The sequence below is a fragment of the Epinephelus lanceolatus genome, chromosome 8 (assembly GCF_041903045.1).
Source record: "Epinephelus lanceolatus isolate andai-2023 chromosome 8, ASM4190304v1, whole genome shotgun sequence".
Taxonomy (NCBI): domain Eukaryota; kingdom Metazoa; phylum Chordata; class Actinopteri; order Perciformes; family Serranidae; genus Epinephelus; species Epinephelus lanceolatus.
Window position 1 is genome coordinate 17,394,230 of NC_135741.1, and position 23,723 is coordinate 17,417,952.

General features: G+C 40.3%; 1 protein-coding gene across 3 annotated transcripts; it reads right to left on the reverse strand.

The window, feature by feature from the left end:
- Positions 1-11,751: 11,751 nt before the first annotated feature.
- LOC117258086 (cytosolic sulfotransferase 3-like) lies at positions 11,752-23,696 on the reverse strand. Of its 3 annotated transcripts, none has more exons than XM_078169939.1 (9): positions 23,394-23,696; positions 22,064-22,171; positions 20,826-20,964; positions 17,631-17,738; positions 13,590-13,720; positions 13,288-13,414; positions 13,090-13,187; positions 12,633-12,807; positions 11,752-12,540 (listed from the first exon to the last, which is right to left on the reverse strand). In XM_078169939.1, the coding sequence occupies exons 3-9, from the start codon at positions 20,962-20,964 to the stop codon at positions 12,428-12,430; spliced, it is 891 nt and encodes a 296-aa protein (XP_078026065.1). In that variant the 5' UTR covers positions 22,064-22,171; positions 23,394-23,696; the 3' UTR covers positions 11,752-12,427. The 3 variants fall into 3 exon arrangements, with proteins under 3 accessions (XP_078026065.1, XP_078026066.1, XP_033484460.2); XM_078169940.1 differs by lacking the exon at positions 23,394-23,696 and adding an exon at positions 21,361-21,456 and having other exon boundaries at positions 22,064-22,081; XM_033628569.2 differs by lacking the exons at positions 22,064-22,171; positions 23,394-23,696 and adding an exon at positions 21,361-22,031.
- Between the last annotated feature and the right edge of the window lie 27 nt (positions 23,697-23,723).

A 23,723-nucleotide genomic window follows, 5' to 3' on the forward strand; every position in this document is an offset into this window, starting at 1 on the left:
CTGCTTCATCTGATATTTCCGTCACTGTTTTCCTCAAACTCTGTCCCCGCACTCCGAGTTCCCCCAGGAGCGAGACAGCTGATCTTGCTATGAATCCCCTATACCCCACTTCCACTGGACAAATCCTAGTTTTCCATCCTCGCTGCTCAGCTTCCATCCTCGCTGCTCAGCTTCTGCTCCTAAGTCCTTGAGACTCGTTGACTCGAGTTGTATATGTACTGTGATTTAAACAAGCACATCGAGGTGATGCAGTGATAATATAAACTTAAGTAAAAAATATATAAATAAAGTAAATACATTTCCATCAAATTGATTTCCACAAACCAAACATATAATGCAGCTTTCCAACATTTACCATGTGTCAAACGCATAAACGTCAAAGTCTCACATTCATCAAGCTTTGATTTTTGCAGATCTTTTCCTCTAATTTTTGATGATATCATACCATCAGCCGTCTTAAGTACAAATGTCTCATACAGGTTGTCATTGAAATTAAACGCTGGACTCAGTAATATCAGCTCGATTATCTGTTTGATCATATATCAGTTCAGGACTCTTCATTATGCACAGTCTCTAAAACATACACTGTAAAAGTAATGGACTTAGCTTCCATGATGTCTGCCACTGGTTTGTGGACTCCCATTTTGAAGCCTTGAGTTTGGATTTTCTGGTTGTTGCAATTTTGTTTTGTTTTTTTAGAGCAAGAAGTCACCATATTTGGGCGAGAGGCTGGCACTGTGGAGGAGCGAGGGGTGGATCTGACTGAGTAGCCAAGGACACTATCGACAGAGTCTGTTACCCATAGCAGCCCACGCTTAATTATGTGTAATTTTGATCCTAAATACAGTGTAAATGGGTGAGTTATATTTAAATCTACCCCCATACAGTTGTCATGAAGGACGATATCAGCTATAGAGAACAAATCTGTTTTCTGTACCAGGCTTTAAAGTATTTATGCTGTATTTATGCCGTAAAGTTGGGCATTGGAGATTGACTGTCTCCTGGAGCCAGGCTCAGGTGGTCATTCAAAAAACTGCAGTTTTTGGCACTTCAGTGTTGGCTTCATTTTTCAGCCTCATACCTGCAGTACTTTATCCTGAGCAAATTACATTTTCGATGAAAACAATGAGGAAATGTTACTAATTAAGGAAGTTACAAAATACACTGACAATATGTTTCAGTTGTTTTTTCACCAAAATAGGCAATCTTGCAATACAGTATCCACTCGTGGTGACTACAGCATTATATTTTACATTACCTTTTTTTACCAACAATTGTAAGGAAAACCTAATCTTTCCCTAACCATAACCAACATGATCTTGTTGCCTAAACCTAAGACAAGAGTCTGGACACAAACCTAAGGCTCTGATGTCACAGTCCTGCACTTTGTTTGCTCACCATCCTCCCCAGGCACCTTGTTCCAAAACCTATGTGTTACATGAATGAAGTGTTTTGTTACCTGTATGTCTCTGGACATAATCCAGGCAGCGAATACACTTCAAGAGCTGTTTAGCAACACACATTTGTAATTTCTTGCAGACAGGGTCGGAAAAGAGAATCATATATGCTGCTGAAACTGCTTTGCTTAAGTTGAACACTTTTTTAATGTAACATAATGGCAAGAATATAACAGTTACAGGCACATAAACCTGGTAAAGATCTGTAGTCAGTGAAAATTCCTGTATGTATAATCCTGATTATAATGTGCAGTTTGGTTTAATCAAACTTGTTAATAAATTTGAAATGCATAATGTATACAAAAAAATGCCCTGCGAGCAGGCTTTAAATTCTCTGGAATATGTCCACCTATTTTTTCCTTAACTTTGTATTATAAAGGAATTTGGTTTAAGGAATACAGTTGTCAACTATTCATACTGTACTTTACAGAAATTTGTGACCTTGCAGTTTTGCTCCCAAAAGGACTTTGGCACAAACTGGACTGGAAGATGAGTCTTGATGATTCGAGGAGAGGTGGGGAGCTTGTCTACCAACTCTGTTCTTTTGACTATGGGTAGAGAAGGCCATGATCCTGTACAACAATTTTCATGTCAGTGAACCTTCAGTGTGGTAAATACAACACAACATAACTCCACATCAAAGGTTGAGACACCATGATGAAAACAAATGTAACAATTATCATTATTATATTGCACACATCCTGGCATACTACCTTTAGAATCCAACACAATGACATGTAATACAATGTGAACACTTTAGTTTACTGAAGCAAAAGGCTGAAATTATGTGAAATATGGTAAGTGATTGTTAATTCAGCCTGGCTGCAGAGAAGGTATGTGGACCTCCAAAAAATGTGCCCTTGCATACAGAGGGACAGACGTCTGACGCTCTGGAGATGTCTGACCAAAATACAGCAGGTCAAGGATGTAGGAGACCCACGTGTTTCCTAAAAGAAAGACAGAGGAAATCAAAAAAGATTGAGATAATCCAAATCCCTGACCTCTATACACACATCTGTTCCAGAGCTACAATAGAAAGCAAGGGAAATTGTTGTTTCTTAAATAACGATGATGTGAAGGTGATGAAGAAGTCTCCGAATGACACCGTCTTGCTTGCATAAAAAAAGGTTTATTACAAGAAGTACAGCATCTATCAAACATCTAGGATGCTTGGAGAGGTTCGAAGCCAATGTGAACTGCTCTGAAAAACAGCCCCAAATACACTGCTTATATAGACCTGGTGGTGTTTGTGAAATGTGAGACAAAGTCAAACAGATGACAAAGAGACATTCTTGTTGGATTTTTCCAACCCTACACCTATGCTATAAATATCTTCTTTGACCCTGACCATATATGTTTTTGACCCTGAGCCCCTTACTGGTCATCTGTTCCAAACCTTCAGAGTGAATGATAATACACTACAACATCCTGTTAATGTTTGTGGACTGACCTGCTTTGGGGTATGATGCAAAAGTATACTATCTCGCCTAGCCTCAAAGTTCTGAATGTTCTCCCTGTTATCTGTGTCAAGGTGAGTCATCCAGGTGTCATGGAAATCAAACAGTTGTGGTCCAGAAAATAAATTAATCTTAAAAAGAATGAAGACAAAAAAGGAAATGGCTCAAAGCATATTAATTACTGAGTAATTAAACTAATTCATTTGCAATTGCTATTGTAGGATGATCAAGCCTGTTTATTCTGGATTCACACTAAAGGACTTTTACTCAGCATCCTGACATCAAAGGATAATTGGTGACCAACCACTGGGTCACCTTCACTCAACTGAAAAAAGCTCTCCACAACTCACCACATCACCAGATGTGGCTGGAGAGTTTACGACACGTCGCAAACTCTGGAAACAAAGAAACACACTCAGCCACTTGGCATGAAAGGTGTTTCAAACGTAACTTTATTATTTAACATGTTGGTTTTACCCAGGAAGAAGATCCAAGCAAGATGCCACTCAGCACCAGGTCTCCTATGGTGCAGACGTCTGTATGTATGTTAATGGGATATCACCTTTCCCTGCAGTTGTCTTTTAAGAGGGAAGACAGAAACATGGATTCCAGGAACCAACATGTTGAATTGTAATTTTGTGCTTCACCCTTCTCTCTATTCTATTTCAGTGTATATACATACACATGTACATATATCTATGATGTTATAACATGATCACCATGTATAACATTTCAATATGAATTAGTAGTGTCTGTTGACCACCTATTTATAAGTGGGTAATATCCTGTTACAGACAACGTGTGTTTGCTACTAATCAATAGCAGACAGCGCCACGTTGATAAATATGGAAGTATTAGAAATGTTCCAAGCTTCAGTAACCATCTAGGAAGCAATTAAAGTAAATTAAACTTTAATTTAGTGAAGGTACAGGAGGGGAGAAGTGAAATGTCCCACCAGTGACCGTGAACTGCTCCAACTGGACATCAGTCTAAGAAGACAACTGGCAAGGCCAATCACAGCACAGAGGCCGGAGCCTGCCTGCCAGTCTCAACCCCTCTGAACAACTATAAGAGTTGGGGTTAAAAATGTTAGAGTCACAAGAAAAAGAGAGAGAGAGAGAGAGAAAGGAACAAAGAACTTGATGAAGAACTTTTGAGAAGCCAGCGGGCCATGCTGGGCCCCATCCTAGCATGGTCCTGCTGGGCAATTTGATTGCATCCCGAGCAGCACCAACAGAAAGAACTTCATGCCACAAAGTCTGCCTAACTCCTGTGTCCTGGACCAACAAGGTCAGGAATGAAGAAAGGCAGACTCCTGCATGCCCACACTGGGTGTGTGAAGATGACCGACATGGAGGGCAAAAGCTCACCTTTGCTGGGGTTTGATGCTTAGTTTAATAATTATGGTAGGGAGCATTAGATAAAACTAGGATTTCCCCTATGTTTTCAGATGTTTCCCTTTTTGCTTCCCATGCCTCTCAGCTGTTGAATGGTGCTTTTCACAGGTCCATGTCAAAGTTTCCTCTGCTAATTATCTTACCATTTGCTCACTGCTTCACCTGGTTCACTCTGGTCATTCGTTCATTCATTCATTAGCATCGCTGTATTCATTTCATTCCACTCATAGTTGCATTTACTCATTGTCTTGTTTGTTGTTAGTTGTATTGCATCTTGGTCTTCTGTGTCAGTAGTTGGAATAAATGTTCGTCTATAAAGTCGTCGTCTTGGTTTTTTGTAAGATTACATTCAGTCACCTTACGGGTGCAAAGATTCTGGCTACTTGAGCTCTATTTAAATTGCCAACTGATAATTAATAATTTCCCCAAAATGCGTTAAACATTTTTTTGTCGGATCAACAAGAGGTGTGGTTTTATTAGTCTGACTATGAAATTATATCGCTGGACAAATAATTAAAGTGGTTATGTTTAATAATTCTTATTAACGTCACTTTTTGCTAATACTGAGCTAATCAAACTCTACAGTATTCATGGTGAAAAACGTAGGCGCCTGAATAAACTGTTTATAATCAAATTAAAATGTACATACAGTACAGGCCAAAAGTTTGGACACACCTTCTCATTCAATGCGTTTTCTTTATTTTCATGACTATTTACATTGTAGATTCTCACTGAAGGCATCAAAACTATGAATGAACACATGTGGAGTTATGTACTTAACAAAAAAAGGTGAAATAACTGAAAACATGTTTTATATTCTAGTTTCTTCAAAATAGCCACCCTTTGCTCTGATTACTGCTTTGCACACTCTTGGCATTCTCTCCATGAGCTTCAAGAGGTAGTCACCTGAAATGGTTTTCCAACAGTCTTGAAGGAGTTCCCAGAGGTGTTTAGCACTTGTTGGCCCCTTTGCCTTCACTCTGCGGTCCAGCTCACCCCAAACCATCTGGATTGGGTTCAGGTCCGGTGACTGTGGAGGCCAGGTCATCTGCCGCAGCACTCCATCACTCTCCTTCTTGGTCAAATAGCCCTTACACAGCCTGGAGGTGTGTTTGGGGTCATTGTCCTGTTGAAAAATAAATGATCGTCCAACTAAACGCAAACCGGATGGGATGGCATGTCGCTGCAGGATGCTGTGGTAGCCATGCTGGTTCAGTGTGCCTTCAATTTTGAATAAATCCCCAACAGTGTCACCAGCAAAACACCCCCACACCATCACACCTCCTCCTCCATGCTTCACAGTGGGAACCAGGCATGTGGAATCCATCCGTTCACCTTTTCTGCGTCTCACAAAGACACGGCGGTTGGAACCAAAGATCTCAAATTTGGACTCATCAGACCAAAGCACAGATTTCCACTGGTCTAATGTCCATTCCTTGTGTTTCTTGGCCCAAACAAATCTCTTCTGCTTGTTGCCTCTCCTTAGCAGTGGTTTCCTAGCAGCTATTTGACCATGAAGGCCTGATTGGCGCAGTCTCCTCTTAACAGTTGTTCTAGAGATGGGTCTGCTGCTAGAACTCTGTGTGGCATTCATCTGGTCTCTGATCTGAGCTGCTGTTAACTTGCCATTTCTGAGGCTGGTGACTCGGATGAACTTATCCTCAGAAGCAGAGGTGACTCTTGGTCTTCCTTTCCTGGGTCGGTCCTCATGTGTGCCAGTTTCGTTGTAGCGCTTGATGGTTTTTGCGACTCCACTTGGGGACACATTTAAAGTTTTTGCAATTTTCCGGACTGGCTGACCTTCATTTCTTAAAGTAATGATGGCCACTGGTTTTTCTTTAGTTAGCTGATTGGTTCTTGCCATAATATGAATTTTAACAGTTGTCCAATAGGGCTGTCGGCTGTGTATTAACCTGACTTCTGCACAACACAACTGATGGTCCCAACCCCATTGATAAAGCAAGAAATTCCACTAATTAACCCTGATAAGGCACACCTGTGAAGTGGAAACCATTTCAGGTGACTACCTCTTGAAGCTCATGGAGAGAATGCCAAGAGTGTGCAAAGCAGTAATCAGAGCAAAGGGTGGCTATTTTGAAGAAACTAGAATATAAAACATGTTTTCAGTTATTTCACCTTTTTTTGTTAAGTACATAACTCCACATGTGTTCATTCATAGTTTTGATGCCTTCAGTGAGAATCTACAATGTAAATAGTCATGAAAATAAAGAAAACGCATTGAATGAGAAGGTGTGTCCAAACTTTTGGCCTGTACTGTATATGTAATGGTGGAGAATTTCGGCGAGCATTTATTTAATAAATGCTGCCACAAAATAAATTATAAATTACGTAACATCAAAATTTCCTACACTATCAAGTGTTTAATTTTATTTAAGATACTTTTTCCTAAACTCTTAACACAGCAACACACCCACATCACACAGTTAGCCAAATACCTTATTTTCCGCTCAAAACAACAACAACAACAACAAAAATGTTCATTAAGTACCAATTCTACCTTTGCAAAACAAACTTTATCTACATGCAACATGCAACTAACATTAAAATATCATGTGGTGGTAACATATCACAACTATGAAATACAATCCTGTGCACATTCACAGATCTCAGTATGCATTCACAAATTCTTTTACACATTAACATTGACTGATTACTCACACACAGATTGAGATACAGTTACACAACTCTCCACACGCACTGTTGCAAATAGTTCTGCTACAAAAATAGCCTTGCACTAAATACTTAAGAAGAACCAAAGGATTTCATTGTTGTCAGCTGTTCAGCTCTGTTTACCAAAACCATACCCCGTAGATGCCCAGTAATAAAAACTCTTATATAAATGATCTCTTCTTTCCCAATTGCTACCTCCTTGTTCAGCTGTACCTACATTCAAGTACCAGGAGGAAGCATCAAGTATTTACATTTTAGTAATGTCAGGAAATTACACTATAAATTGAGGGCTGTATTATTATTATTGACACACTTAAGGATATTTGTTGGGATTCTCCTTCTTCTTCAACTGTAAAAAAAAACAAAAAAAAACAATTTCGTGTCCCTCTGATCTGAACCAGCACCATCCTTAAATCTGCACTTCAAGATCTCAGCAAGTGCCTGCTTAAATATGACAACACGTTAACAGCTGACAATCTCCAGTCTGAGCTGAAAAGGTTAGCAGGCCAGTAGAACAAGCTCAAGGAATCTTCGTTAGATAAATATATGACCAGAACTGTGGAGGAGGGACCCAATAGGAAGGATGTAGATATGGACATTGTCAACAAAAGCTGTACATTGTGCAAAGAGTACCCCATGTGTTGCTATAAAATTGTTCATTCTTTAACATGCTAACAGATGCATATCACCTTCTTGGAATTGTTCATGCTGACAATTTCAATCACCCATGTGGCCTGCAAAGGTCATTCCCAACATAGAAATACAAATGGTAAGCTTTCATATTAATGTCCACTGAAAAGGACATGCTTATGGCTTTGGACACAGACACTGTAACTGAGTAGCAGAGAAAAGTGAGCTACTGAAGAAACTTCTGTTATAGTAGGGTGAGATGAAATGATTATTAGAATAAATTCATTCACACTAGTGAAGCAGCTTTTTATTATGAAGATGATGTGATCGTGTGACTCATTACCACCATCGCATCCTCTCTCTCTCAGGATACTCTGATTTGTGTGGTTGATTGTTTGTCATTGTTGAGGTTGTTGAGAGGGCCATGTAACCTTTTCCACTAAATTTACAGCAATACATGCAGCTATCTCTACATATTTTAGATTAGAGATACCAGTACTGTGATCACTTAACTCAATAATGTACCCCCTCCTCTTCTCACTCTTTTAAGGGTTGCCTTGTTTAAAGAGGAGATCTTTACTGTCCATTGGTGTTGAGTCTCAGGGAGAAATCTTTTTGTATGTCGACTTGAGAATGGAGAATGTATCCCTGGTCACCTTGATCGCCAGGGAATCAGTCAAGCTCCAAGGAGTATGCTGTTCCAGTTCTAGTGGTAGATTTATCCACAGCCATTTGTTTATTTGTTTATTTTATTTGGATCCCCATTAGCAGCTGCACAGCAGCCGCTAATCTTCCTGGGGTCCACACATAAAATCACATAGAATGAAAGATGAAACAAAACAAAAAGAAAAAAAAAACCCTTCCAATTATAATAATGATAACAACAACAATAGCAGCAATAATTAGCGATATGATAACAACAGAGTGAAATAAGGTAAAAATAAAATAAAACAAGAATAATAATCTAATTCATCATATGTGTATGCCCATATGCACTCCTTATGTGGGTCTTCGACATGTGCCTTTTCTACCTCTAGGCTGTTAGGTGACATTTCAATTGCCTTTTAAAGCCTGATTTTGTTTTTTTCTTTGGTAATGTGTTCTGGCAGTGCATTCCATGATGCCATTTCTTGATACAACACTGTTCTTTGCATAGTCACCTTTTTAGCTTTAGGCCATTACTACTCAACTTTGTATTGGGGGAATAGTACAGCAGGTACACACACTTAAGGGGACTGTAAGTGCACTGATGGCATTTAAAGATTTATAAACAGGTAAAAGAACTCAATTCTAAAATATATGGGTAGCCAGTGTAGTGACTTTCGCAGTGGAGTGATGTAATCCATTTTCCTCATTTTAGTCAACACAGTCAACAGCTGCAGCATTCTGTGCTAGCTGTAGTTTTCCTATTGACTTTTTGGGTAGTCCAGTGAAAAGGGAATTGCAACTGTCCAAACAGTTGTTAACGTAGCATGGGTGAGTATTTCGGTATTTTTCTGAGTTAATAAAGGTCTGACTTTGACAATGTTCCGAAGATGAAAAAAGGATGTTTTGATGACCTTGTTAAAATGAGCAATACAATTTCGAACAGAGTCGAAAAGCATTCGAAAAGTTAGTAATATTAGTTTTAATGTGCTTGCTAAAGCCGCCAAGTGTTGAGTGCAGCTTTTCTCGTGCTGCTTTTGGTCCACTTCAAGAATCTCAGGTTTTGGGGTTTTTTGTTGTTTTTTCATTTATCTTTAAAATGTTTTTTATCCATCCATACACTAATGTCAGCAAGACAGTGTTGAGATTCACTGGACCACAGATAATTTGTCATTTGTTAAAATCTAAATTGGACATGTGAAGGATTCTCCTCTTGCCATCTGAAATGGCAAAAGACCTCATGTTGATGAATCAATCAAATCAAATCAAATCAAATCAAATCAAATCAAATCAGGCTTTATTCGTCATTTCACCAAACATACACAGTAATGCAAAACAGACTTGATGCATCAAAAGAAATGTTTGAAGTGCCACTGCTGTCATCTGCAATTGATTTCCAGTAAATCTTTGAAATCCAATGAGTTAATTTAGGTAAATAAAAATGCAATCATCACTTTGAATTTCAGATTCCTAAACAGTCAACATGGGTGAAACTCCAAACGCCAAAGGCTGACATTCATAAAGATTTGATTTTTTCACATCTTTTTGAAAATTCTTTGACAATTTTATATGATCAGTTGTTATCATTATAAGAAGAAATGTCTTCCACAGCACAGACACTGTTCCTGTTAATAAAATTAAAGTCGGACATTAGCATGAGTATCTATTTGATCACATATCAGTTCAGGACTCTTCACAACCTCTGAGCTTCAGTATGAAGCCAAGGATAAACCCGGTCATTTTTGTAGTCCAGCGTGTCACGTCGGTATTTATTAAGTTTATTTTCCGACAGTTCTTTTTTGTAGGCATCAATCAAGGAGGTGCAGCGCTCATTTAACGCAGACATCTGTTGGGAGCTGAATTTGGTTTGCAGCTCACCTTGCAGGTCAGAAATCTCCATTCTGGTTTTGGAAAGCTCATCCAGTGTGTATTCAACAACCAGTAATGTCAAGTCCAACGAGCACTTATTCAAGACCTCGCACCACTTCTTGCAAAATGCCGGGTAGTTGCGGCCCAGTGCGGGCACCTTATTGATTCTCAGCCCCCTGGGAATTCTTTTATTCCTCCAATATTGGGACAGAGTAGAGCCATGCAGCATGTAGCGTGTCTCTTTCTTTTTCAGATGTTCCAGGCGTTGAGATGTGGAATCCCATGAGGTGAACGAACGAAGGGAAAAGTATTTTTTCACTGTCTGTGTCCGAGAAAACAAAAGTGGAAGCCTACCAAAAGATCCACACTCGACATCCACTAGACTTTGTGAAATCCATCACTCGGAACTTAGAATAGTTGACCATGTTGTTCTTTTTCATATCATCATACTGCACTCTGCCTATAATTTCTTCCTTCTCCTCAGCTAACGGAGACAAACCCAGAAAGAAGCAGAGTTTGTCTATTTCTTTCACCAGTATCCTGGAAGGACGATGATCAAATATTATTATCACAGCACAGAGATTTGTATAAGTATTCTGAACCGGGAGATTGTAAATCATACAAATACATTCACAGACAACCCACAAATAAAAGTAAATTACCTCGATTAGATCTTTGTAGAACATGTAGTGGAGATTTGGATAACTCTGTTTCTTCTCCCAGAAATGGCTCACATGGTCGTACCAGGAATTGCTTTGCTTTGATGACCATAGCCAAGTATTGAACAGTTGGAAAGTTGCCAAAAGAACACTGAGCGCAGATAAAACTGCCAGAGTAAATAACGTCAAACCCACCTCGTCTTTTATTTTGTCTACTGGAGTACAGAGGCATGTAGTTGGAAGAGGATGCCTCGAACAAAGTCGCTGCAGCAGCTGATGTATGCCAAGCCTTATTTTGAACTAAAAAGCTAAGACCGTGTTCAGAAATAAAACTGTTGACATAAAATGTCTTGCTAGAGAGGGATCTCATATGTAAAAGTGCCAACTTTATCGGATGTGATCTGGGCTTCACTGGGACTGATTGTGTCAGGCCTTCACCAGGTTGCATGCATTTCTGCCATAATGATTATGAGGGGCGGTTTTGGGACAGATCACTTGATGAACACTACAGGGGCGTGGACACAGGTCAGTAATTGTGACTGGCATGTTCATTGGTATGGTAGAACATGCAGAGGTAAAGACTTGAGGGATACTAATAAAACTCCCAACTGGCCACAAAGGGGAGCAAATGTAGTTTGAAGGGTATGGAGAGGTTTGGTTTTTTTTTTGGACTTCCATTTTGAAGCCTGAAGTTTGGCATTACTGCTGTCGCCGTGTTGGTTGTTTGGACCAAATTTGGGGGAGAGGCTGGTGCAGTGGAGCAGCGACGGGTGAATCTGATTGAGAAGCCGAGGACACTTCCATCATACAGCCTGTTACTCAAAGCAGTCTGCTCCTATATATATATATGATTTTTAGCCATCGTAAATTGTAAACGGGTGTGTTAAAAATTCAGTCCCCATACAGTTGCCATGAAGGGGAAAGTTAGCTTCAGGAACCAAAACAGTTTTTTTGTGTCAGGTTGTAAACATGTTTATTTCTGCTGTAAAGTTGGGCACTTTAACATGGGGGTCTATAGGGATTGACTGGTGCCTGGAGCCAGCCTCAAGTGGTCACTGAAGAACTGCAGTTTTTGGCACTTCCTTTTCAGCCCCAAAGGTTTCTGCTTGTGAAACAAATTCTGCACATACATTATACTGCACAGTGAAGGTCAAACATCAGTGGTTTCATTATCAAAATTGTCATTGGTCCCCTTACTCAATTTCTGATCTTAAGACCTAGTAATAACAGTAACATACAGCCCACTGAGGACCCGGCAAAAACAGTGAAGATGAGTCTTGATGCATCGTACAAAATATTTGAAGTGCCACTACAGTCATCTGTAATTTCCAGGAAATCTTTGAAATTGAATTCAGTTAATTTAGGTAAATACAAATGCAATCATCACTTCAACAGTCAACATGGGTCAAATGCATAAATGCCAAAGTCTGACATTCATAAAGATTTGATTTGCTTTTTGCAAATTCTTTGACAATTTTATAACATCAGTTGTTATCATTATAAGAACAAATGTCCTCCACAGAACAGACAATATTCTTGTCAATAAAACTAAACATCAGACTCAGTAACATCAGCGTGATTATCTGTTTGATCACATCTCAGTTCAGGACTCTTCACAACCTCTAAGCTTCAGTACAAAACTGCAGGGTAGGATTCTTCATCTTTTTCTTGTAGTCTTCATCAAACTCTTCACTCTGGGCCACAGTGAAATGGTTCTTCCAGTCACCAACTTTTCCTGCAGAACCACAGAAAATCAGACAGGTATTTTGGCTGAAGGTGGAGATCTGATTTTTTGTCATGTCACATGCATTTCATTATCCAGTGTACCTTTCCTCATGAAGGAAGATTTTTTGAAATCCATCACTCCGACCATTGATTGGTTAACCTTGTCATTCTTTTTCATTTCATCAAACTGCACTCTTCTGAGAATCTCTTCCTTCTCCTCAGCTGAAGGAGACAGACCAAGAAAGCAGCAGAGTCTGTCTAGTTCTTGTCCAGTATTCTGGAAGCACAGTGATCAAATATTTTCATCACATTATCACCAGCAATGAACTTTGGAAAAGTAATCTGAACAGGGAGATGGTGAATCATACAAGCACATGTACAGACAACCCACAATGGCAATTCAACATCAGGCCCAGGGACAGCAGCTGAAAATTAGCTCTAGCTAATGCTGATGCATTTACAGCAAAGTGTAAATGTTGTTGTTGATTAATGTGTATTAACCCTGCACAAATAAATCAATTAAAAAAAAAGAAGAAGAAGAAAAAAAGAAGAATATTACCTTGATCACATCTTCGTAGAACATGTAGTGGAGATTTGGATAATGCTGTTTCTTCTCCCAAAAGCCGCTCACATGGTCGTACCAGGATCCAAAGACCACTGAAGCCACAGAACAGTAAATGAAACCGCTTCAAGAGTGTGGAGTAAATCTGTGCATCTCTGATACAAACAACAATCTTTTACAGTATTTCATACATACTCTTTCCCTCCATGAATCTCTGGAGGTAGCTGCTCCAGTCTTCAGGCTCTGGGTGAATCATAGTCATGTGTTCAAAATGGAAATAAGACACCACACTGTCCTTTGCATTGCGGGCCACGTAGGTGATCTGCACAAAAAAAAAAGAGTAAATAAAAAAAATGTAAAAACCTGTACTTGTAGCTGGAGGTACCCATGCATCAGATGCGTTTCCTCTTGTCCTCTTTCCTAACTTTGTATAACACAGGTATTTGATTCAGAACAATTTTCAGCTATTGATATTGTACTCAAAAGGCATCTGTGACCTTGCAGTTTTGCTCCCAAAAGGACTTTGGCACAAACTGGACTGGAAGATGAGTCTTGATGATTCGAGGAGAGTGGGTGAGCCTGTCCACTAGCTCTGGTCCTTTTAGCACTGGTGGAGAAGGCCCTAATCCTGTACATTAGTAAAACAGTTAACATGTCAGTGGATCCTACAGTGTGGTAAATGCGAAGTTAGGGACTCTCCCTGGCACACAACCTTTAAAACACAATAGGATTAGTGTGTTTACATGAACATGAATAACCCATCCATGATCAGGTTTTTGGAGTTTTGCAGATTAAAGAAAATTTTGTTTGGGAGTGTTGTGAACACTTCGCACTGTGTCAAATGCACCCAAAGCAGCCAACCAAGTGAGGAAAGGCTGGGGGCATTTTAATTATGTTAATGCACTGCAAAATGAAACATATTACCACAAATAACATTTGAATAGAATAATGGATACTCAGGAAAGGACGAAAGGACAGAAAGAATACTTCGCTGCAAATCTCCAGGTATGCTCATATGACATCAGAAGACGATGCAAAGTGCTGATCAAGCTCTTAACCAATGGCGGATTGGCCATCGGGCCATTGGACTGGTCACCAAGTGGGCCAGTGTGGACGCCTTGGTGGTCAAAGAAAGAAAGAAAAAAGACTAGTGAATGTCAAGCTAGTTGCTAGCTGTCAGTGCTGCAATGGGCGTCCTGCCCATGTTGTTTGTTTGCTGTGAGATGTTCAGAGGGAACGTAGGTGTCAATCTTATGTTTTGATGCTTGAAGGAGGGGATAAGAGCGGCCTCCTCCAATACGAGAGAGGCTCTCGTTTTTCTTGAAATCAGTCATTACTCATGGCAGACCAGGCTAGTTTGACCGTTAGTGCTAGCTACTAAGAAAGGAGAAAGACAGGAAACATGAATAAAGCCGGTAAAAAAAAAAAAGAAAGGGTGGCGCTTAAACACAAAAATAAAAAAACTTAAAGGAGCTATATGTAAGAAATCTAAAGCAGTCATAAAATCATCCTAATATGTCACAGAGACTAAGGAATAATGTTCATATAACATACTGATCTCACCGACAACAATAGTACAGCCAGAATATTTGCATTTAAAAAAAAAAAATTACGGTCTGCAAATCATGTTTATATTTTGAATTTGTGTTTTGGCCTGTTGCGCCACCCACCGCCGTCTACCAGTCACGCAGTCAGTAGAGCCTCAGCATCAGTTACAGTTATGACTGAGCTACAATGGCTGACGGTGCGACTAAACCCAAACAACCTCGTTATGATTCCCAAAAACGCCAAGACAAAACTCGAGGCAAAGCGAGGGTCTATATAGGAGATGCTTTTGAACGGTGGAGACGGTTGAAAGCGGAGAAGAATTTGAAATCGGATGTCGAAGTGGCTACTCTTCTCCTCGACAGGTAAGCTTTAGCCAAAGTTGGCTAACTAGCATCATAGCTAGACGGAGATGGACATTTCGAATACTTTCAACTGTTATTCATTTTCGATCATACATTGTAGCCCATGAGCAGGTGGGTCATCGACCTGATTGTTTTTTTTGAGAAACAAATGTTAGCAGCACGGCAAGCAGCATTAGCAGTGTCCCGGTACATAGCATTAGCAGCCGGCTCCTCCTCAGCTGTATCCCGGCAGCAGCGTTAGCAGCAGAGAAGCCGGGCTTGCTCGAACGGTCCGCTGGAAAACCGAAGATCAAGGTCGCGGCGATGCAGCCCTGCCACAGCAGCCGCCCATGGGCAAACAAATCAGTCTCCAGCGTGCCGCTGTCCATCAACCTTGAATCTGTAGGGGAGGGGGGGAGGGGGGCGGACACAACTCGCGGCAGGATTTTGAATTTGAGTGCAGTAACCGTTTTGGCCACATTCTTACATACAGCGCCTTTAAATCTTTACAAGAAGAGGCCGCAAAGTGCTCCAAAATAACCGCATTGGCTGACGGGCTTAGGCTGCTGGTGTTGCTAATGACGGAGATGGAGCTGGAGCCGACAGTGCCATTGTAGCAGGTGCATTAACGTTAGCTAACATTCGTGAGTGTGTAATGTGCAAGGTTGGCTTTGGCAAATTGGGTATTTCTTCTAGGTGTCCAGTTCAAGAAGCCAACTAGCCTACTAGGTATTGCATTAGGTCATTATAATTTAAACCTGTACTAAGAGAAAATATGTGCTTGCTTTTTTCCTGTGGATGCATGCAATTAACATTAAGTGGTGCTCCCAGTCCCAAGGACAATGAAGCTGAGGGACAGAGACCAGAAATGTAACAGGTGCAATGTGAAGGCATAGCCTGCTATGCATTACATTTTAGCCAGAGGAAAACCTTTTTAGTAGTATTAAGTAGGATTCTTTTGTTGTAGTAATAAGTTAACTAAAAGTTGACTATAGGGCCTATTGCCCAATTTATACCTCCTTAGTTCATGGCTGTGAGCCATGGAGATATAAATTGGGCTGTGCGGGGCAAGGCAGACAAATTATACTGTGCATAAAATTAGATGCATTAGGATAGAGTCATATGTTCTTATTTTAAGTTAAATAATAAGCACATAGCCATTTGTGGCCAATTCATTATTGCATTTATTTTATAGTCTAGAATTAAACAATAACTGTTGATTTTCTTATGCAGTTGATTCTGAGGACAGCGTTTGTGTAGTGTGTACAAGCATATAGAGGATAGGTAGAAACGTGTGGGCCAGTGTGTGGGCCAGTGTGTGGGCTGGTGCGCCGGGCTGAATTTGTGTCCCAGTACGCCCCTGCTCTTAACTCATTAGTATCACATGTATTCCACCAAAGCGACTGTCAACAGACTTATTTCACTGGTCGTAAAAAAAATGTAATCATAAAGATGTAGCTTACATGATGCATAGAAGTTGGTCTGTGGTAAAAAGTAGACATAGCACAAGGTAGCAAGCTAATGTGCAGGAATGTTTATGTGTTGCTTGGCAACAGTACCGTCCCAGTCCAGCTGCTGAACAATTTGTGTTGGCGGAGCCAAATGAATTATTAAATAAACAAACAAATCATAACCTGTTCCTGCATTTTACTGTTATTGTGCTTGTAGAACTATGGTATTAAGGCAATATTAAATAAGAGGGAGTGCTGTTTTACTGTATATCAGCATGGCTGTGATTTGGTCATAGGCACAAGGCCACACGCATCACAACATCATAAGAGTCAGCTAGTTTAGTCAAGTGGTTCTTTACACAGCGGTTGGGACCCTCCAAATGGTAGAAGAAACTGAGTTCTGATGCACAAATCTGTGTTATAATACATACACTGAAAAATATGTTGTGCTCTTGCTTTTTTCTTTTTGAAGGTGGGGAACAGTAGTAATGCAAGAGAAACTCTAGTATACTCTAGAAATAAGATATTTCTTTAAATATTTCAGAAATTATTATTAAATAATAAACTATTACTTAATCAATACTGGTTAAAGGTTAGTCCTTATGTCGTCTCCCTCCTTCCTTGATGGTAAGTACCTTTTTGTTTTATGAGGTTCATAACAGTACATTGTACCAAGCAATTGTTGGCTCATTACATTTTATGATTCACATGCACTAAGAATCACAAAAATGCAGAAAAATAAGTCTTTGAAGTAAATTCTCCTGGTGGGGACCCTCAGACCCCCCTACTTAAAAAGTGGCCTGGCTGGGGTTATTTTGCGCAATATTTCCTGGCCTGTGTGATTTTCCTGGATATCCTCGCTAGAGTTCTCCAAAAGAAAATACTATTGCATGTGTACAACTTATCCCAGTTATTCCCAGTCCCAGTCTGCGCAAATAGACTGCAGTAATCGGTAACAGGCTTACTCGTATTTTTCATGTAATTGGATATATGAATAACCCGATTTCTCTGTGCTCATGTAAACACCATTTCCTGAATATGATCAGAACTGGGAAAAGCCTCATAAATGGCTTATTCATGTTCATGTAAACGTAGTCAATGACATGGTATTTATGCAAACATCTTAGTTGACTGATTTAAGCTGAAGGCTGAGAACAATGGCATAAAAACATTCACATATTCTTAAATATGATTCAACCTGGCACACGTGGCATGCAGATCTCCAAGGGAATCACTCTTTTATAGAGAGGATCAGATGTTGGACCAACATGCAGCAGGTCAAGGATGTGGGAGATCCAGGTGTTTCCTAAAAGGGACATGGCAGAAAAAAAGATATTATAAATTATTTACAATTAATTATACAAATAACTAGAAAAGTGCACTCAGCAGAATGTAGATGTCTGCAAGAGGGCTTTGTTCTGGCTGTTATGCTGCCGCAGGAACTGATTGTGGCCATTCTGCACCTAATGTAACTGTCCCTCCTGGCTCATTGCAGTCAAAATGGTGGCAAAGATAACAAAAACTGGTGGGTTTTTTCATCTCCTATCATTCCTAAGAGTGCTTTCACACCTAACTTGTTTGGTTAGGTTAAAACAAATTCGGGTCTATATGCATGGTAAGTATGGTTCGTTTGGGCTGGTGTGAATGCGGTCAATAGTATCCAGGTACAGACCAAACAACCGAACCGAGACAGCTTGAAAAGGCGGGTCTTAGTCCACTTCCAAATGAACTCTGGTGCTATTTGTTTGTGGTGTGAACGAAAACAAACCAACCACAGGATTTTATGATAGCAGATATGTGATGTCAACATGATTTCAACAGCTAGACCAATAATAAATCCATCTGCTGATTGTGAAATCAGTTTGCGATCTCATAATTTATCCTCATAAAGGCTATGTGTATCCCAGAACCTATTTATGCTAATTCCTACATGTCATCACAGTAACACATACAGTACAGGCCAAAAGTTTGGACACACCTTCTCATTCAATGCGTTTTCTTTATTTTCATGACTATTTACATTGTAGATTCTCACTGAAGGCATCAAAACTATGAATGAACACATGTGGAGTTATGTACTTAACAAAAAAAGGTGAAATAACACAAAACATGTTTTATATTCTAGTTTCTTCAAAATAGCCACCCTTTGCTCTGATTACTGCTTTGCACACTCTTGGCATTCTCTCCATGAGCTTCAAGAGGTAGTCACCTGAAATGGTTTTCCAACAGTCTTGAAGGAGTTCCCAGAGGTGTTTAGCACTTGTTGGCCCCTTTGCCTTCACTCTGCGGTCCAGCTCACCCCAAATCATCTCGATTGGGTTCAGGTCTGGTGACTGTGGAGGCCAGGTCATCTGCCGCAGCACTCCATCACTCTCCTTCTTGGTCAAATAGCCCTTACACAGCCTGGAGGTGTGTTTGGGGTCATTGTCCTGTTGAAAAATAAATGATCGTCCAACTAAACGCAAACCGGATGGGATGGCATGTCGCTGCAGGATGCTGTGGTAGCCATGCTGGTTCAGTGTGCCTTCAATTTTGAATAAATCCCCAACAGTGTCACCAGCAAAACACCCCCACACCATCACACCTCCTCCTCCATGCTTCACAGTGGGAACCAGGCATGTGGAATCCATCCGTTCACCTTTTCTGCGTCTCACAAAGACACGGCGGTTGGAACCAAAGATCTCAAATTTGGACTCATCAGACCAAAGCACAGATTTCCACTGGTCTAATGTCCATTCCTTGTGTTTCTTGGCCCAAACAAATCTCTTCTGCTTGTTGCCTCTCCTTAGCAGTGGTTTCCTAGCAGCTATTTGACCATGAAGGCCTGATTGGCGCAGTCTCCTCTTAACAGTTGTTCTAGAGATGGGTCTGCTGCTAGAACTCTGTGTGGCATTCATCTGGTCTCTGATCTAAGCTGCTGTTAACTTGCGATTTCTGAGGCTGGTGACTCGGATGAACTTATCCTCAGAAGCAGAGGTGACTCTTGGTCTTCCTTTCCTGGGTCGGTCCTCATGTGTGCCAGTTTCGTTGTAGCGCTTGATGGTTTTTGCGACTCCACTTGGGGACACATTTAAAGTTTTTGCAATTTTCCGGACTGACTGACCTTCATTTCTTAAAGTAATGATGGCCACTCGTTTTTCTTTAGTTAGCTGATTGGTTCTTGCCATAATATGAATTTTAACAGCTGTCCAATAGGGCTGTCGGCTGTGTATTAACCTGACTTCTGCACAACACAACTGATGGTCCCAACCCCATTGATAAAGCAAGAAATTCCACTAATTAACCCTGATAAGGCACACCTGTGAAGTGGAAACCATTTCAGGTGACTACCTCTTGAAGCTCATGGAGAGAATGCCAAGAGTGTGCAAAGCAGTAATCAGAGCAAAGGGTGGCTATTTTGAAGAAACTAGAATATAAAACATGTTTTCAGTTATTTCACCTTTTTTTGTTAAGTACATAACTCCACATGTGTTCATTCATAGTTTTGATGTCTTCAGTGAGAATCTACAATGTAAATAGTCATGAAAATAAAGAAAACGCATTGAATGAGAAGGTGTGTCCAAACTTTTGGCCTGTACTGTATACACATCAGTGAGGGTATTTTCCCTGATTAAAAAGCTGGTCAAACTGTCTTGATTCTATCCAACTCCGTGTACTTTGTCTGTTCATGAAGTCCATTAAAAAGTGTGTGACAGTGATCCCACAGTATCAAACTCTGAATCATTACTGCACAAGACTCCTTCTTTTCATCCTGTCTCTATGTTAGTCATTATTCATAACATGATTGATTTGCAGCCTAATAATAGCCTATTAATAATGCTTACAATCAGTTATTTCTCTATGACCTCTTTGTGTCAAACCAAAAAACTTAAATATTAACACTTTAAAAGCATTAAGTGCTGCTGAATAAACTTGATTTCCCCACATGGATCCTGATGATGAAGGATAACACCAAAACTATCCAATCGACACATTTCCTGTCATCCAGTAGAACTTCATGTTTACTCCTCTGCCAAAACTTAAATACAATAATGTATTGAGTGAGGCACCCTAATTTTATTGGATGTAACACAGTAAGGTATGGAATTAACCTGCAGATGCTCCAGTTCAAAAATGAAACTGATCTTATCTATGGATGTTAGGTTTTGATCCACAACAAAGGCCAAACTGCAGTCTACAAGAGACTAGGAAAGCCATCTTGTTTTTAGCAGAGACAATTTCCGGTATTGCCTTTTGTTGTATGGTTTTGCTACGTGACTGTGTTGAGGATTGAATACATTTCTTAATATATCTATAGCTATATGTGTTGCAGGAGTACAAAAGTCCATACACACATCTATTCCAGAGCTACAGTATAAAGCAAAGCACATCTTGTTAACATTAACAGACTGACCTGCTTTGGGGTATGATGTAATAAGTATATCATCTGGCCTGGCCTGAAAGTTTTCAAAGTTCTCCCAGTTGTCTGTATAATAGTGCGTCAACCAGATTCCTTGGAATTCAAACAGTTCTGGTCGAGAAATTGCATCCATCTTTAAAATAGAGAGAAAATTCACAAATCTCAGTACACATTTAGAGATTTGTTTTTTTACACATTTACACATCTGATTATGCACACACACAGATAAAAAAAGTTTCAGAAGTCTCCACACACATTTGCTAAATTGCAAAAAATTAGGTTAATTTTGCTAATACATACTTTTACTTAAGCACTGTTGTACTGTTGTGCTTATAGTGGAATATTTTCACTGTGTGGTATTGCTACTTATACTTAAGCAAAGGATCTTAATACTTCTTCCACTACTGACAAAAAGTCTATTTACACATATTAGCTACATGTTACAAGTTAAGAAATTATTAAACCTCACTGGAAAGTGAGCATTTTGTAAAACAGCACACTATAATGATAAAATTATCTGGAGACATACCTTGTTGCTCTTTTCTGGTTGTTTTTTCCTTTTATCCGAGCTTATTTGTGTCAGTGGTAAATCTTTAACAGTCCTCCCCTCTGATGACAAATTAATCTGTGCAGCACATGAACACAAGCTGAGTTCTAGATGTGATTTGAGTGGCACTCACTCACTTTTGGCTTTTATGGGTCCATAGTCTCCCAGACCTGTATCTTTGAACCACCCACTAGCTGAGACTTCCTGTCTGTCCTGGTCATTTGACTCCTGTGTAGTCAATAGGGCCATTTAGTGAAGACTCTGAGTTTGATATAATAAGCTGGCCAAAAGAGGATATAGAGGCCACTGTTTCAGTCCAGAACCCTGAGACTATACACTAAGGACTGGTGAGCATCAGAGCCACTGTCCGGGACGAAACAAGTCCATGAACGGCGTGTACCACCGACAGATTGAAGAAGTGGCTTTGAATCACACCAGTCCTCTGCCCTCCTTGTTTCACTTATTGTACAGTCTCAGGGTGCTAGACTTGGGATGAAGGTACTGGTGAAGGAGGATGTCAAGTGACCGGGACAGACTGGAAAGTCTGATCTGAAAGTCGGCCAAAACATTAAAACCACTGACAGCTGAAATGAATAACATTCACTTGATCATCTTGTTACAATGTAGTGTTCTGCTTGAAAACCTTGGGTCCTGGCATTCATGTGACTTCACCTGCTCCACTCACCCAAACACCATTTCAGACCAAGTACTCCCCCTCATGGCAATGGCACTCCACAACTGCAGTGCCCCCACCACTACCACCACCACCACCAGGACAATGCACCATGTGACACTGCAAAAAAAGAAAAGAAAGAAAGAAAGAAAGAAACGGTTTAGGAATGGCCTGAGGAAAATGACAAAGAGCTTGAGGTGTCAAGGTGTCTTAAAGGGATTACTTCTGTATGTGTCTATACTTTGTTTTTTAGGAACATCTTGCACAGTATACTTTTGAATGTAGGTATAGGGAAACAAGATGAACTATTCACAATAAAAGCGCCAGACATACACACTGCACCACTCTGAATGCGCACAAACTTAAGCAAATTTTGAAGAAAGAAGAATTTTTGCGTTCGGGGTAAAAATACACAGACTATGACAGAATATGTCACTTTTTACAGAAATCTGTAGATGGAGCTCTAGCATCTATGAATAGGTGAATTCTTAATGTAAGAATTTTTGTAGGTGCCTAGTGGCAAGTACCTCCTGGGTATTTTAGAGGAAAGGAGAAATGATTTATAACGAAAATGTTTTTGTAAGTACTGGGTACCTATGGTGTACAGTGCTGGAGCTGATTTCCAAAGGTAAAGACAGATTTCTCCAATTGTTCTTATTCCAAATCATACAAATTAGAGGACATACTGTAGGCATAATAAATATCTGGAGTGCGGGGTGTCGGTGGCTTAGTGGTAGAGCAAGCGCCCCATGTACAAGGCTGTTGCCGCAGCGGCCCGGGTTCGAGTCCAGCCCGTGGCACTTTGCTGCATGTCACTCCCTCCCTCTCTCTCCCCTCTTCACACTCACCTGTCCTGTCAATTAAAGGCTAAAATGCCCAGAAAAATATCTTTAAAAAAAAAAAAAATATCTGGAGTGTGAGTGGAGATTGCCTGCCAAAAGCACAGCTGTAAGAAATTATTGTCTGAACTGCCTTGAGCAAAGGGCAGAAGCATTTGTTTTTATTGTACTTCATCCTTTAACATTATGTATTGGAAGCACATCACAGCTGTGAAATACATTATACTGTAATTTATGGGGCCATTATTGTAGTGGAGCTATTTGCAAATGTGAGCAGAGAGTTATGTAAGAGTTCCTCAATTTGCATGTACATCATGAGATTTGTGAATGTGTACAGGAATCTGTACACTTGTAGCTGTTGTGAAAACAATCAGATCATCACTGTCCTGTGGTTTGTATCCTATAGTTTGTTTTCTAGTGGCTGGACCTTTAATAGTGTTGGTTGGTAGCAGACCAGCTCAGACAAACTGACAAGAAGCAGAGTTCAGGTCAGAATATACAACCAGAATCAGTAGGGAGGACACTGAACTCTTCGCCATGGTCATTTGGGGTCCATGTCATTGGTCCGACATCCCATTAGTCCGACGGTCCGCGGTGCTGAATGGCTCCCGGCGGGCGTATTTCTACCTTGATGGTGCGCTGCGACCGGCTCTGGGTCAGCTGGGAAAGGCTTGAGGCGGAGCAGGCTCACAGCTTATTTGTTTGTCACTTTCTTTTTCATTTTAACCCACACCATGAGCTTTTCCTAATGTAGCAGGATGAAGTGCTCTCCCATGGGTGAGTGTGCTGCGTTGCTCTCCCCTACCTTATTAGCCAATCCGCACCTGAGGCCA

Excerpts from the sequence above, each read along its gene's own strand:
- LOC117258086 (XM_078169939.1), bottom strand. The coding sequence starts at position 20,964 with ATGGATGCAATTTCTCGACCAGAACTGTTTGAATTCCAAGGAATCTGG. Across the intron at positions 13,415-13,589 it reads TTTGGGAGCAAAACTGCAAG|ATCACCTACGTGGCCCGCAA; the intron begins GTCACAGATGCC and ends TTTTTTGTGCAG. Across the intron at positions 13,188-13,287 it reads GAGATTCATGGAGGGAAAGA|TGGTCTTTGGATCCTGGTAC; the intron begins GTATGTATGAAA and ends CTGTGGCTTCAG.